The sequence below is a fragment of the Leucoraja erinacea genome, chromosome 4, assembly GCF_028641065.1.
Source record: "Leucoraja erinacea ecotype New England chromosome 4, Leri_hhj_1, whole genome shotgun sequence".
NCBI classification, from domain to species: domain Eukaryota; kingdom Metazoa; phylum Chordata; class Chondrichthyes; order Rajiformes; family Rajidae; genus Leucoraja; species Leucoraja erinaceus.
The window spans coordinates 83025889-83042855 of NC_073380.1; the positions used below are offsets into that span (position 1 = coordinate 83025889).

Below are 16967 nucleotides of genomic sequence, written 5' to 3' on the forward strand. Positions count from 1 at the left end.
ATGATAGATTTGACTTGGACAGAGTCACTGGTTATGGGAAACCAGCAGGAAGGTGGAGTGGAGGCCACGGTCTTAATGTGGAGTAGGCTCAAGGGGCTGATTAGATGATTCCTGCTTCTGTTGCTTATGCTCTTAGAAGATGAATAAAAACGCAATAGATGTGGCAGTGCTTCAGCTGCCTGATCTGGAAAAGTTATTTTCAACTCTAAATGGCAAATGTTAAGTTTTTATTACAATGTTATTCCTTCTTGTATGTGGTCACTGCTGGCCAAGGCAGCATTCAATGGCCATCCACAATAACGAGGCACTGCTCTAAACTAAACGAATGGCGTGTGTGCTCCCACTAGGATGATGAAGGAATAACAAATAACTTGCTAATTGAGGACAATGAGAGAACTGGAAGTAGTTCTTGCAATGTCAAGAACAGATAGAGAGGCCACAGGTAATAAACAACTTACGCGCAAGGCCTGAAACTATGAAGTGAAAATACAAATTCAATAGCATCAAGGGTACTATTTAAACAAAATGTTCATTGGTACAGACATGTATGGAACAGTCTGAAATTATGGCAGAAAAAGAAATAATGCCCTGTAATAACAAAATAAAGAGGTCCTTGGATTTTAAATTATTATGCATCTCCCATTTACTTAGGATGGAGAAAACAAAGTACTCGAAGAATTCAGTGGGTTTGGGAGTTTCTGCAGACGTTTCGGACTGGGACCCTTCTTCCGACTGAGGGGAGAGAAAGTTGGAAAAGAGAGATGGGATCAGGACAAAGCCTGGCAAGTGATATACACATATGTTTTTGCAGGTGAGGGTGGGGGCACTGATTGGCAGATGGGCAGAGTAGGTGACAAAGGCAAGAGGTCAAAAGGAGAAAAAAGGATGTCAGATAAGGGAAGGAGGAGTGAAATGTAAAACCAGTGAATATGGGTGGAGGGGAATAGGAAGGAGAGGATAAAAGAGAAATGGGAACTCAGGAATGGGAGATGGTTGCACGAAGAAGAGGAAAAGAGCAGTGTGACTGGTGAAGAGCGTGGGGGTGGGGTGGGGGTTGAACGCTGAGAATTCAATATTCATACCGTTAGATTGTAAGCTGCCCATGCGGAACATGAGATGCTGTTCCTCCAGGTTGCAAGGCCTCACTCTGGCGATGGAGAAGGCCAAAGACAGGGATAGGAAGGATAGCTAAAATGGTTAGCAACCAGGAGATCCAGTAGACCCGAGTGGACAGATTGCAAATGTTTGGCTAAATGGTTGCCTACTCTATGCATGGTCTCCGCTATGTAAAGGAGCACTGAATACATGCAGTAGGCGAAGTTTGAAGCATGAACCTCTGTCTCACCTGGAAGAATTGCTGGGTTCCTGGATGGAAGTGAGAGAGGAGGTGTGCCACAGGTGTTACATGGTTGCCAGGAGAGTACCTGGAAAGGGGGTGAGGAGTGAACCAAGGATTTGCAGAGGGAATGGTCTCCATAGAAAGCAGGAACAAGTAGGACGGGATCAGGGTGGAGTCAGATGAGGTGGAGAGGGATGGAAGGAAAGGGAAAAATGAACCCAATTCAAGTCAGAGAGAGGGTTAGCAAATAAGGGCCCAAAGGCCTTTTCCAAGCCTGGAATAGATGACGTGTTTAAGAAGGAACTGCAGATGCTGGAAAATCGAAGGTACACAAAAATGCTGGAGAAACTCAGTGGGTGCAGCAGCATCTATGGAGCGAAGGAAAAAGGCAACGTTTCGGGCCGAAACTCTTCTTTTATATACTGATATACATTTGGTATACAAGGGCCAGGATTTGTTACTGAGCATGGAACAAGTTAAACATTTTTTAAAAGAGACCTACATGGCCTGGCAGCTACACAGGTCTGGCACTGCCTTTGTGCTTGATATCTGAAGGAGGCACAATATAAGGAAGTCTAGGATTTGTTCTTTCTTCTTTAATTCTCAAATTAAATCCAAAAGTTGCTTAAATTTGATGATCCAAGTCACGTCCGTTGCTAAAAAAAGTTTTTAGTAACTTTTGTTTAACACAGAAATAAATGAGGCCAGTTATTTTCCACAAATACAGGGAGAAAAATTAATTTGTTATCACAGTGTAGCAGAGTAATAGCAAAATATTATTATCCAGCAGTCAAAAATGAAACTAATCTGAAAGATTGTATCAAATGGAACTGGTTGCCCTTATAGAATTTAGAGGTATTTACCAAAGTATCTACTCAGCTACCTTCCAGAGGAGCAGATCACAAGATCGCTTCGTTATACTATGGAAATTAAATGTTCTTTATTTGGCCACATGTTGAAGATGGAATAATGCTTTTGCAAGATTCTGGAGATGAGTTGGGCCTTCCCGTGAGTGGTTAAATATGGTAATTTTAAAAAAAAATTAGAGATTAAAATAGAAAAGAATCACCAAAAATGTCAACTGATCTCATGCTCTGTCAATAAGCAGGGCACAAAATATCATCTAAATGATGTTGACATAGATGATCGTGGACATGTCAAAAAACATAATACAAACTTTATTTAAAACAATAAACTGCAAGAATGATGAACTGACGAAGGTTAAAATTTGACGGGAACTGGCGGAAGTAGTATGCTTTCATAACAGATAAGCGTGTCCCAGAAATATTTCCTTCTTCCCAGATCAGAGCCTGTCATTGGCTCGTGGTGAATGAATAAATGAGGATGGCTGCAGTACAAGTTGAGCATGCCCACTTTGGCTGTACTGTGAAAATACGTGGCAAAATGTAATCCTCAGCACAGCTGGAGGTTGTTTTGTTGACTGCACAGCTTGTTCACATGCTTTCTCCCCTACCCAACCCCCCCCACCCCTTCCCCGCCCCCACCCCATATTTCAGTCAGGATTGAGAACAATGAGAAAGAAAACAGCAGTCTGACACCAGTATTTAATCAATCACAACCAATCCCTTATCTTCCTGGCATGTAATCTTGCCACCAGCCATCAGAACGGCTAAACTATATAGCGTGTAGTGGTGGAGAGATCTGGGATATTAATATTTTAATAAGAAATGTGTAGAACTGATGTACACATCACTGCACTTGTCTCTAAAGTTCCCTTTTAACATGTGCCATTCAAATAACACAAACAGTCCTCTCCAATTCCCCAAAGCAGCCTACAGATGTTTTTTCTATAGTCACTTATATAATTTTGTATTTTATAATCAATCACAGCAAATGTAACCATTTATAACCATGAAGCTCAGTTTGTTACTGCTTATTATATCTTATTAAAAACAGACATGTCATTAAATAACTGTTAACATGGTTGAATGATTGTACTGACTTCAGCCATGTAAAAAATCCCCACGTAAATCAGTGCAAGAGATTTACACAACTTCATCACAGGATCCATTATCAGAGCCAAATAAAATGGGAAGAAAGGTATTTTTTCTAACTGGCAGTAAAGGAAAAGTGTCCCAGTCCCAGTTATATGTCTCATGTGAGTAGGAGAAAGAAACACCGACAACATTTATTCAAATTTGTTGCTTATACAGACTCTAAAAGATCTGCACTTTTGCCAAACTGAATCGGAGAAGTGAACATTTATAATGACAGCGTAAGATCCAGTTTAAGGTTGAAAATGTTACATTATATTTTCCCCATTTATATTATTTTCTGAACAAAATACATGTAGAAGCTGCACATAAAAGAACAAGAATGTGAAAAGTGAACCGGCAGCATGGGGACTACACACGAAAGGCTGGAAATGCCTTGAAGATTTTATCCAATTCTTGTGGGAAATGAGGGAACATTAGATCATTGCTTTCACGTGCTAACTGGAAAAATACACCTTTATTTCAAATTTATTTGGCTGTGATAATGGATCTGGTGATAAAGCTGTGCAAATCTTGTGTTGATTTATCTAGGGATTTTTCAGATGGACTCAACTCAGTACTATCCTCCAGCTATATTAGCAGTTATTCAATTACATGTCTGCTTTTAATAAGCAATTACAAGGGCGGTACAGTGGAGCAACTAGTAGAGTTGCTGCCTCACAGCTTCTGTGACCCAGGTTCAATCTTGAGCTCTGTGGCTGACTGTGTGGAATTTTCACATTCACCCCATGTTGGTTTCCTCCAAGTGCGCCAGTTTCCTTGCACATCCATAGAACGTGCAGGTTAGAAGGTTCACTGGCCACTGTAAATTGCCCCTATCATGGAAGTAGGTAGGGGAAGTTGAAGTGAATATGAAGAGAATAAAATAGGATTAAATAGGTGCTTGATGTTCAGTGTGAACTCGATAAGAGTGATAAACTTGCTTGCGAGCTGCATGCATCTTTGACAAAATAATATAAAATATTCATTCAGTACTATTTGTAAATGCAAAGACCATTTTGTTTCAATTCCCATTTGTACATTACCTTTGCTCCGATTTTTGAACAGATTCAATTTAATCTGAAGTTCGGGATTACAGGTCACAAGTTTAGAATGTCACTTAATCACAAAGTAATTGCTATTTAAAACATTCCAGCATATGTTTTGTATTGTGCAAATAATATACATACATATTAATTTTAAATGGAAAATTAAGATTAAAGAACTGGGTTAAATAAAGGTGAGGTTAAATAATGAGTAACTAATCAAACGTAGACTAACACAACATTTGCCTCCTAAAGGGACCCTGTACACTGGTCATAGTGCTCACCTCTGTCCTGTTGTTTTGATTCATCTTCTTCTCAATGTTCATAGCCAGCATCTGACTCCGAAAAGAGAGACTCTTTGTTTTCTCGATGACCTGTTGGTATGGCGACACAGCGTTGTTTCCCATGACGACATGTCCCTACATACAAAGAAATGGTTACCTTGACCATTGGAAAATTTCATTGGATTGTATAAATTTGAGTCAGCGTACTAAAATAGACTAAAGTGTGGCAAGCGAGGTTAAATATTTTGGAATTAAATTGTTCTAAAGAAGAACGTGAAAACTTACATTTGAAATAATCTCTGGTTGCTAACAATTTGACATTTTATCCATTTAAAACAGAGTTGTTGAAGTTGGTGATGTTCAACAGCATAGATTGTGGCATTCAATACAATATCACAGAGGAGAGCTGTATCATTTCAAGGTAACATCTAATATGTAGCAATGAGCCATATTATGTCACAACATTCAAGTAAGAGGTAAAATGCAGGAAGGTCCTCAAGCTTCACTCTAATGGACTAAGTTTCAGAGACCATTTGCTGTTCTAACTAAAATTTTTGCAGGGTTGAAATGTTGTATCTTGTTCTGGCAAAGCGGTTACTATACATTACAATCGGAGTAACCTCAGCTGGACGGCATCTCTAAGAAATCACATCACTGGTGTTAACAAAAGACTACTTCACCGCAACCCAATAGGGCAAAACTAGATGCCGCACATTTCCTATTTATTAGTTCACTAGAAATATGTTCAATAACAAGGAAGGAAGGCATTTGTTGAGATTTGGTCCATCTGGAATTTTCCAGCTAGTTAAATTTTCCCCGTTGAGAGTTTTAGCGAAAACATTGTAAAGTCTCTCATTACAAAAAACCTGTCATCAGATCAACCTTCGAATATTTCAATTTGCAAAACAAAAGGATTTGCACTCACTGGTGTAAGACCTATTGAGCTCAAAAATGCTAACCTGTTCCAGCTCTATCAGGGCTTGTAGAAAAGGTAATCCGATCATCTCAACACCAGCCACCAACATAAGAAATGGTTTATACAATATATACAGCACTAAATGACGCCTTTCAATCCAGCCAGACTATGTGTTGTTTACTCCATTCAAGCCCAGAAAATCGCAACAAAACATATCAGCACAGTCCTGTGTTTCCTCCGACCTCATTTATTTGTACAGCTTCCTCTTAAGGGTATGTACACATCTTCCTTGCCAACTCCATGCAGGAGCAAGTCCCACATTTTCACCACTCTTTGGATAAAAAAATGTCATTCAAATTCCCTGCTGGATTTCTTGGTGATGATTTCACCACAAGCTTCTATCCTTTAATCCCACTCTCTGCTTTCTGTACTGAAGCTAGCCAACATTATACTGTTGGTCCCCCGAATTCATATTCTCTGACAGTAGTCATCTTCCTCTTATTGAAAATCTAGATAAATTATATCTACCGCATTACCAAAATCCACATTTTCTGTTACCTCGTCAAAAAATTAATGTCAAGCAAGATTTTGCTTTTGAAATCTGTGCTGACTATTCATTAATTTACTTTTCATGTCTGTTATTCTCTCCTTCAGTGAGGATTCCATTACTTTTGCCATCATCAATATTAAGCTGACTGGAGTATTATTCCCTGGACTTGTTTCATCCCCACTCTTAAATATAGGTATTACATTCCTCGGGCACAGCATCTTTTTCTAATAAATTCTTCTTCATCTTCTCTCATGCCCCTATTTTAAAATGCACTGAGATAAACCAAGGTATTTTAAAAGTTTATTTTAAATGCCTTTATTTAATTAATTATAGTCATGTCCACAGCTTTCTCTCCCTGGTAATAATCAAGAGAACATAAAGATGAAGTATTGCTGCCATTTCCCTATCATTACTTGTGGTACTGTCCTGTCTATTCTTAATGGGTGGATCACTATCTCAAACTTTATTTATATGTCTGTAAATAAATCTATTCTGCTTTATGATCTTCAATAATTTAACTTTGTATTTCCCCTTCGTTTTCTTAATTGTTTATTTAACTTAATCTGTCAATTACTTGTCCTTTGTGTAAGTTTACTAATGCCTTCCTTTAACCCCTTGTACATATTTACATTTTTCTCAACATCACATTATGGTCACCTGATGTCCCAGGTTATTTTTTAATTTGCTTTCATTAGGTCTCATTTGAATCTGTTTATTAGATATTTTTTGCATATTCATTTTGAAAAGAGTCCTGAATATTTGGTGGGAATCTATTCTTTTATTCCCTTTAATGTTCATGATCATCCAATGTTCCACAAAAGACAGGAGGAATGAGCAAGTCAATTGTCCAATTGGTTGGAATGAGCCGTTAATAGTACTTGGCTGAAATATAGAAGAGTGCACCATCAGGCTCGAGGCGGGAGGGCTTGTCTGTATATTCTAACTCCAGATCATCTTTCTGTTTGACCCACTACAGCTCAGCTGTAATGTTCTGATTGATTTCCAGTGTCTGGAGACAATGAAGAAATCAATGGTCTACTTGGTTTAGCAGAGAGTGTCACATCAAGAGGTTTTGCATCGATTAATGCTAGATTAAAAAAAAAAAAATCCTTATTAACGTTCAGCATTCCCATTAAATGACATGGCCTCTCAACATTTAGATTTATGGTACAGTTAACAAAAGCAAGGTCCTACACTGGCCTGAAACAACAGCTGAGAGGCTGACTGTGAATACACACAGACAACAATTTCATTCTGCTCTATACATAAATGACAAAAGGCCGTACTCTCACCAAAGCTTATTCCCCGAACAAAAAAAAAAGATTCTGTATTTGTGCAATTACCATTATGACTCAGGATTCCAAAACATTTTACAGTTTTAAGTGTTGTCACTACTGCAGTATATACAAATGTAACAGCTAGGTGATGCATTGCACGTTTCTGCAGGCAACAATGACATATATGGAATTAGAGAAGCTAAAGATGCTGGAATCTTAAAAAAACAAACTGCTGGAGGGACTCAGCAGGTCAGGCAACATCTGTGGAGATAAACAGATAGAAGACATTTAACGTCTGGACCCTTCTTGAGACTTGAAGATGGTCTCAACCCAAAATGTCTTCTGTCCATTTCCTTCCATAGATGATAGTCCACAGTTCTTCCTGCTTGTCACATATTCCCAACAAATCTTTTAAATTCACCTGAATGCACGAACAAATGCCTTAACTTTAAGGATTAAGTTTAAGGGTTCAGATTTAAAGAAATTGTGCTTAAGGTAATACAGCAATCTTTCAGTCCTGCACTGAAGTATTGGCCCAGATTATGTGCTTGGAATATGTGAGCACATGGACATTTGACACAGAGATAGATGTCTGACTATTACATTAATTAATTAATTCTAAATTTTGAGCAAGGCCTGACATTTCTTTTAGTGCTTCGTATAAATTTATTTTTCACCAATTTAACTTACTGCTCTTGTCATTGACAGCACCAAAACATATCCAAAACATATCCTCCAAAACATATGTAGGCGACACGACTCTCGTCAGCAGCGGCCTCTGCAGCCCGTCTGAGTTTTTATTATTTTTTGTCTATGTTTCTATGTAGTTTTTGTTATTTTTTTGTAGGGGTGTGTGTGTGTGTGGGGTGGGAGGGAGGGGGTAACTTTTAAATCTCTCCCTGCACGGGAGACCCAACCTTTTCTTCGTCGGGTCTCCGTTGTCGTTGGGGCTGCAACGAGGAGTGGCCTCCAACAGGAGAAGACCGGGGACTCTGGTGCCGACGACTCACCTCACCGTCGCGGAGCTGGCCGAGTCCAGAGCGGGTGGAGCGGTGGTGTAGCACTGCTGCTGCTGCGGCCCGACCTCCGGAGATTCGGAGGCTGCAGCTGCGGGTCTGGTGGACGGCGGCACCGGGAGCCTGCAGGTCCCTGGAGGGAGACCGCTTTTCAGGGCTCCCGCAACGGCGACTTCTCCCGCCCGAGTTGCGGGGTCGAAGAGCTCCTGGAGCGGGGCCTGACATCACCGCCCCGAGCTGCTTGGAATGGCCGCGGGACTCTGCAAGCGCACGCCGGGGGCTCTAACATCAAGACCCGGTGTGCGGCCTTGCACCACCCGGCATGGCTTTAATGGCTGCGGGACAATCGCCATTGCCAGCCGGGGGCTTTGACTTTGACTCTGACATCGGGGGGGGGGGGGGGGGGGGGGGGGGGGGGGGAGTGCAGTGGAGAGATAAGTTTTTTTGGCCTTCCATCACAGCGATGTGATGGATGTTTATGTAAATTATGTTGTGTCTTGGGTCTATTTGTTTGTAATGTATGGCTGCAGAAACGGCATTTCGTTTGGACCTCAAGGGGTCCAAATGACAAATAAATTGAATCTTGAATCTTGAATATATTTACCTCATTTATATTTGTTGCATGTACTAAACTCTCAATAAGGCCTGAAGGGGCAGCTGAACCAGAGATGATATTGACAACAAATCAAAAAAATTGAATTGGTGAGTTTGCAAAAAATGGAGCATTCAGAGATCAATAAAAGATGTACTGTACTATGGTGTGCAGAGATGAATTCATAATATCAGTCTGAAGTGGAAGGGATACTGCACACACATCACTGTCAGCAACAGAGGGATTAAGTAGAATGAAAATGCATAGTTGACCATGACTGCCTTAAATACAAATGGCATGCTTTCTTAGAGTTGCTCACGAGGCCACAAGTAAGATGAAAGGTAAACGTAGTTGGTTTGCTGGATGGTTGTGGTAGTTGGAAAGTACAGGGTTACTTGGCACGTTGTTCTTTAGGAGGTTAGAAGCTGGTAATGCCATAAATAGTTTGCCACCATTTTGTTGTAAAAAAAAACCATGTTTCACCAAAGATGAATACAAATGACATTACAGATATCATAACCTTTTAGTGAAAATAAATTCACCTAATAATTGCAATACTCTTATACATTTTGGATAGCAGACATCCCTCAACCACTGACTGCCTCCCCAATTTCTTGTTTTACAGCCTGGCCTGTGCCTCAACTGTATAAAGAGATCGAGTAGCTAAAGGATCATTCAGAATATTTGTTGGGATGGACACTAACACACAGAAACAGTTATTTCAAGCCATCAGCTTATGGTCTTCATGATACTGGCATGTATTTCTGCTACAACACATTGGATTCGTGTAAAGCCAAACAACGTTTTCAGAAACACTCTTACCAGTTTGGAATCGATTTTGGCATCCAGCCTGGCATTTCGAATCAAGTTGACAATCCATCGCTCTGCCTCTTCAGGAGTCATATTCAGTTTCTCTGCAAGCATACTGGAGATAAAGGAGTCTTTAGAACAAGGCAGTTCCATGATTTACATCTCCACACTAACTGCAAGAATCTTTAAATTATCTTCAGCTGAGGTAAAAGAACCTGCCATAATTGCACAATCAATAGAAAGGATAACATTTAGAACAAAGCAATTAATGGGGCTTTAAGATGGCTGCTATAACCGCAAACTGTCACAGAAACAAAAATCAAACTTGTGATTTGCCATAGTCAGAGTGATACAGTGTGGAAACAGGCCCCTTTGCCCAACTTGCCCACACGGGCCGACATGTCCCAGCTACACTAGTCCCACCTGCCTGTGTTGGGCCCAAATCACTCAAGACTTGTCCTATCCATGTACCTGTCTAACTGTTTCTTAAATGTTGGTATAGTCCCAACCTTAACTACCTCCTCTGAGAGCTTATTTCATACACCCACCACCCATCTAATTTGTAATTGTATATACAGCATTGAAGTAGCGGGACACCAAAGTAGACACTTACTGAAGAATTAACCATACATGTGTGTGTATATGTGGTTGTCTTTACATCTTTGCAAAAACATTATGCGGTAACGATTACATTTTTACATATTCTGATTCACATTTTCCCCCTCGAGGCAGAGAACACCTTCACTGAACATTTTATGCTTTATTTCATGCTTTTTTTTTCTACTTATTACTGATTAAACTTTAAAAAAGTCAAAAGACTTAGAATTTAAAACAACCAGCTTCAACTGATGGTAGCACGATGGCTGGCTAGTGGAGATCAGCTTCACTGGGGATTTCATCCTATTTTTCACAAGTTATTCATGATTAAAGCATTAAAAATGCCAAGTTTCCACAAGATTTTTACATATTCTGATTCCACATTTCCCCCTCTGGGCAGAGATCAGGGGAAGTGCAATTGGAATTTATTTTTAAGTCCAATGCTTAGGGAGGCTGGGTAGTGCTGGAATCTTATGTTTGGGAACGGGTTCAGTTGCGTTGGGGAAACGGCTGAGTGATGGAATATTGCGTTGGAAGACCACACCGTTGGGGGAGCAGACATATTCTGAATCACATTTTTCAATAAAATCATTCCTGCCAGCTTCCAACACATTTTGATACAATGTTGCAACACAGGAACCCTCTGAACTTTTCATCTCACAGGAGGGGGAAGACGAATTGCTATTGCAACACGCAGGGGAAGTGCAATTAGATTTTTTTTTTAAGCCCACTGCTGAGGGAAGCAAGGAATGCTGGAATCTTATATTCGGGAACTGCTTGAGTTAGAGGACCATGCATCCCGTAGGGGCTACGGGTAGGGAACGGATATGCTGGGGGAGCAAACCCAACGGATCTGCATTTGGTCTAGTATAACTCTAAAACTCTCATCTTGTATATGCGTGTGTCTTTATAATTTCACAAAAACACTACACGGTAACGATAAGATTTTTATATATTCTGATTCAGGCAGTGATCAGGTTCACAAGATTTGATCCTATATTTCACACATTATTCGCGATTAAAGATTTAAAAATGGCAACTTTCACAAGATTTTTACTGTTAAAATCATTCCTCACAGTTTCCAACACACTTTGATACAAGGTTGCAAGACAGGAAGACTCTGAACTTAGTCCTTCAACAGGAGGGGGAGGATAAATTCAACGGGAGGGGGATCGCCAATTGGTATTACAATTGGAACTGCTGCTGCAGGCAGGGCAGGCGCAATTGGATTTTTTTTTTTAAAGTCCACTGCTGAGGGAGTGCTGGAATCCTAGGTTCAGGAATGGCTTGAGTTGGAGAACAACGCCTCCCACGGGGGCTACGGGTTAGTGGTGCAATATTGTGTTGGGGAATGGGATGCGTTGGGGGACCAGGCTTCCAATGTGACAGGGACCCAACAGGTCCCAGTTGGTCTAGTCTTCTTTAAAAATAGTCCCAGCAAATCTTCATAACTAGGTTCCGGTGCAGGTGAACAAATTCCTCACATCATGTACAACGGTATAACATTATCTGCACTGCCCAAAGCTCCCCATTGAACTTTCTGGAGAACTAATATTGCATCAGAAATGTCCTGTTACTTTGCTACTGCTGAATTACATGCCATTTATAAATCAATAATCAATGATTGCCAAAAAGGAAGGAAGATTCTAATGGGAGTAGGAGGCAACCATGGCTGTCAAGAGAAGTTAGGGATAGAATAAAACTAAAACATAACACAGCAAAGAGTAGCCGGAAGCGAGAGGATTGGGAAACTTTCATAAGACAACAGAAGGAAACAAAACGGGCAATACGGGCTGAAAAGATGAAGTACGAGGGGAAGCTGGCCAGGAATATAAAGAAGGACAGTAAAAGCTTCTTTAGATATGTTAAGGGAAAAAGAGTAGCAAAGTCAAATGTGGGTCCCTTGAAGGCAGACACGGGTGAAATTATTATGGGTAACAAAGAAATGGCAGAAGAGTTGAACAAGTACTTCGGATCTGTCTTCACTAAGGAAGACACAATCTCCCATATGTACTGGAGGACAGGGGATTTAAGGGGGAGGAGGAACTGAAATAAATTTTCATTAGGCAAGAAATAGTATTGGGTAGGCTAATGGGACTGAAGGATGATAAATCCCCTGGGCCGGATAGTCTGCATCCCAGGGTCCTCAGGGAGGTGGCTCTAGAAATAGTGGACGCATTGGTGATCATTTTCCATTGTTCAATAGATTCAGGATCAGTTCCTGGGGATTGGAGGATAGCTAATGTTTTCCCACTTTTCAAAAAAAGAGAGAGAAAGAAAACGGGGAATTACAGACTAGTTAGCATGACTTCGGTGATGGGAAAGATGCTGGAGTCAATTATTAAAGAGGTAATAATGGGGCAATTGAATAGCAGTAAAAGGATTAATCCAAATCAACGTGGATTTATGAAGCGGAAATCATGCTTGAATAATCTTCTGAATTTTTTTGAGGATGTGACAAGTAAAATGGATGAAGGGGAGCCAGTGGATGTAGTGTATCTAGACTTTCAGAAAACCTTTGATAAGGTCCTGCATGGGAGGCGGGTGACTAATATTAGAGCACATGGTATTGGGGGGTAGGGTGTTGACATGGATAGAAAATTGGTTGGCAGACAGGAAGCAAAGAGTAGGAGTGAAGGGTCCTTTTCAGAATGGCAGGCAGTGGCGAGCAACTTTTTCACCCAGTTGTGAATTTGTGGAATTCCCTGCCACAGAGGTCAGTGGAGGATTAAATCACTGGATGGATTTAAGAGAGTTAGATAGAACATATGGGGCTAGTGGAATCAAGGGATATGAGGAGAAGGCAGGCAGGGGTTATTGATTGGGGACGATCAGCCATGATCACAATGAATGGTGGTGCTGACTCGAAGGGCCGAATGGCCTCCTACTGCACCTATTTTCTATGTCTATGTCTATGTCTACATTAACATTAACAATTTTTTTTAAATCAGCGACAGTACAACGACAACCAAGAAAATGTGGATACTGGTCAGTTGTTGCAATACTGTATGACTGGGATGATGGTACATGGAGAAGGCTGAATATACAACAGCTGTTGGATTTTACCATAAATCAGGTAGGTGTTAGCAAATTATTTCAAATAGCACTGTGAAAGTGGAAGAAAATGGAGATAAAGATGTACTCGTGGCTTTTTATCCTTTAGTTGTAGCCTTGAGGATTTAATAATTATTGCGACCAACTGCATGTTTTATCTGATGCAGCAGGGTACTAGGGATGTTACAATAAAACCAACCAGCCCAGCTTTTATGCAGCATGACATCTGACGTTTGATGTGGAGTTTGCTATCCGCCCACAACTATCCAACTTATGCATTTCTGTTGTATGTTAGTGGCATATCAATAAACCACAACAAAAATATGTAATTCCTTCATTACTTATAGAAAAATCTCAGAATACTACTTTTTGTTGATTCTGAATGAATAAATGCTAAAATGGATCATTCTGTGGGTTTACAAAAATGGTATGTCAATGTCCAGACCAGTCCCAGTAAAGCTCAGATTGAAAACTTTGCCTTCTAATAATGTTCAAGATGCCCTGCTTCTGACAAAGTAACACCAGCATTGATGTTGTTTCTTGTGCCTTTTCAATAAACCTGCTACATATCCTGCTGCTGTGTGGCTGGTTCCAGAGCCCCATAAATCCTCATCTATCAACAACTGCAGGTCTCAAGCAACTGCTGGCATTTTCCCTCAGCAGTCTGGGCCTACCTGGCAGTAAATAGTACGCAGTAAACCCTCAGGCCAAAAACCTTGCAGTTTCCCACCACTTCCTGCAATTAAATTTCTTCAAAAGCTAACTCACTTACTACAATTAACTGTGCTTCTGCACACACTGACTGAAACCAGTAAAGGCAATCATAAAAGGCAATCATAGATGGTCTTTGTACTTTAAAAACAGACATTCAAATTCTTCAGCCTACCTTTTAGGGGAGTCATTATATGCAAACAAACCCCTTTAAGTCAGGTTCCACTTTAGACAATAATTGCTAGCTTGGAGTACACCCCATGTTCAGATCACCATTCATCCCTCACCCAACGCCATTGAATAATTATAAGCTCATTATGTTTCTTAGTTGAAATACAAACCCACAATAACAATTGACAAGGAAGCACCAGCTGGTGTATCAACCATCTAATACATCTACATCTGGAAGGCAAGAGCTATCCAATGCAACTGTGTAAACCCCTGCAAAAAGAAAATCTCAGGTACTATGAGGGAGGGAAATAAAGCAAATGGAAAACTCACAATAACCATGCAAAGGACAAAGGACGCACAATGACCATGCAAAAAGGGGCTTTTAATTCACCTTCCTTCTTCGTGGTGCATAATCTGCCTTTGCCAGGATCGAGCAACTCCCTCCGGAAAGTGGAGTGTCTACAATTCCAGAGATGTACACTTCTCGAGGAGAGGAATCCCTTAAAACAGTGGTTCCCAACCTTTTTTTGGCCATGCCCCACCTAATCACCTCTAAAATCCTGATGCCCCCCCCTTGCTTTCCCTTGAGAGAAAACGGAGAAAATAGATATTATAAGGGTAACTTAGCAAAAGCTCTTTGAATCGCATTTCTAAATCCAATTCAATAAATAAGGTTCTCCCATGACCTCGCGCGCTTCGTGCGACGTGCATGAAGAGCGATGGCGCGGTGATTATGTAATAACTACACAATAAAGACCTTTTTTACCCCCAAAAAAATTATTTACTCAAAATAACATCTGAAACATAAACTACATATGTTTACCTGATGGAAAATCCAAAAAAATAAAAATCGAAAATTTGGACCCAGACCTCCTCAGTCGTGCTCAATTGCCCCCCTTAAAAATCAAATTGCCCCCCCTGTGGGGCGTACGCCCCACGTTGGGAACCACTGCCTTAAAATCTATTTGTACTTTGCAATAGTGAAGTGCATTCCCATAGTTTTCCCATTATCTTAAGGTCAATAACCATGCCTTTTTGCTCTAGACACCTCAGTCAGTCCATGCTGAATAAAATAGGCCCAACTTTTCAAACCTAAATAACCAAGTCTTTTCCCTGTTAACCTCTTCCTTAGTCATTATCTCAGCAACTTGGTTATTAGAGTGATGATGCTTCACCATTTTGGCTGTCAAGAACTTGGGACAGCCCGTTGGTATGAAAGGCAAGGTGTTTCCCTCCAATGCAAAGCTTCGAGAATTAACATACAAGATTGATACTTAACAGATTGAAATATTTTAGACTTGTTTTTCTCGTTAATAATCTTTTAATAGTTTCAAAATTGCTGTTTCAATTTAAAAGAATGTGCTAGATTTATCCACATTTTTGAGGAATGTTACAAAACATAACTGGCAAGAGCATGCTAGCGAATTATATTCACACAAGCACTGCACAAATTAAAAGCAGTGACAGAATCTTTTTGATATAAAAAGAGACATCTGCACAACATAGCAGAGCTCTCAACTAAACGCCATTGTTTTCCAGCATAGGTGGTGAAATGTGTAAGCCTCTTGGGATGTGTAATAACTTTATAATGCATTGTTAAACTTTTTTTTGGCATCATGAAAACATAGGGTTTTATCCACAAAACTGTACGATTTGATTTAAAGAGCATTGTTACACTTATTGTGGAGAAGAAAATTGAAGCAGAACAGGAGGCAAAGCAGCCAATGAGGCAGAAGAGACCTTCTCCTCATCCCCCAATAACCCCAAGCCTCTTGGTTAAAAACAATTTGAGTATTTTTATAATACTGGAGCGATTTTGAGGGACAACATTATTATTCAGTTTTTTACACCAATACACTGTTCTTAACAAAAATCTACCCGTGAAACCTTATAAATAACAGATATAAATTAGATAATTTCAAGACCGAAAGTCAAAAACTTTTTTCATGAGACAAATATTCATCGTTTTAACAACAATTTGGACATTAAAAATGCTGCCACATTTAGTCATGTATATTTAATACATAAGTAAACTTCATGTGGCCCCTCATACATATACGTTTTGATAATGATCTAGGGAAATATCTTAGAAACATAGAAACACAGAAATTAGGTGCAGGAGTAGGCCATTCGGCCCTTCGAGCCTGCACCGCCATTCAATATGATCATGGCTGATCATCCAACTCAGTATCCCGTACCTGCCTTCTCTCCATACCCCCTGATCCCCTTAGCCACAAGGGCCACATCTAACTCCCTCTTAAATATAGCCAATGAAGTGGCCTCAACTACCCTCTGTGGCAGAGAGTTCCAGAGATTCACCACTCTCTGCGTGAAAAAAGTTCTTCGCATCTCGGGTTTAAAGGATTTCCCCTTTATCCTTAAGCTGTGACCCCTTGTCCTGGACTTCCCTAACATCGGGAACAATCTTCCTGCATCTAGCCTGTCCAACCCCTTAAGAATTTTGTAAGTTTCTATAAGATCCCCTCTCAATCTTCTAAATTCTAGAGAGTATAAACCAAGTCTATCCAGTCTTTCTTCATAAGACAGTCCTGACATCCCAGGAATCAGTCTGGTGAACCGTCTCTGCACTCCCTCTATGAAATAATGTCC

The 16967-nt window shown here is 40.3% G+C and overlaps 1 protein-coding gene across 1 annotated transcript in view; it reads right to left on the bottom strand.

The window, feature by feature from the left end:
• Nucleotides 1–16967, bottom strand: part of LOC129696620 (eukaryotic translation initiation factor 3 subunit E) — a 180676-nt gene that overhangs the window by 2711 nt on the left and 160998 nt on the right. Inside the window, exons 11-12 of the mRNA XM_055634678.1 lie at nucleotides 9837–9939; nucleotides 4664–4798 (exon numbers count right to left, since the gene is read on the bottom strand). Of these exons, the coding sequence (XP_055490653.1) occupies nucleotides 4664–4798; nucleotides 9837–9939 (238 nt within the window). The remainder of the gene's footprint in view (nucleotides 1–4663; nucleotides 4799–9836; nucleotides 9940–16967) is intronic.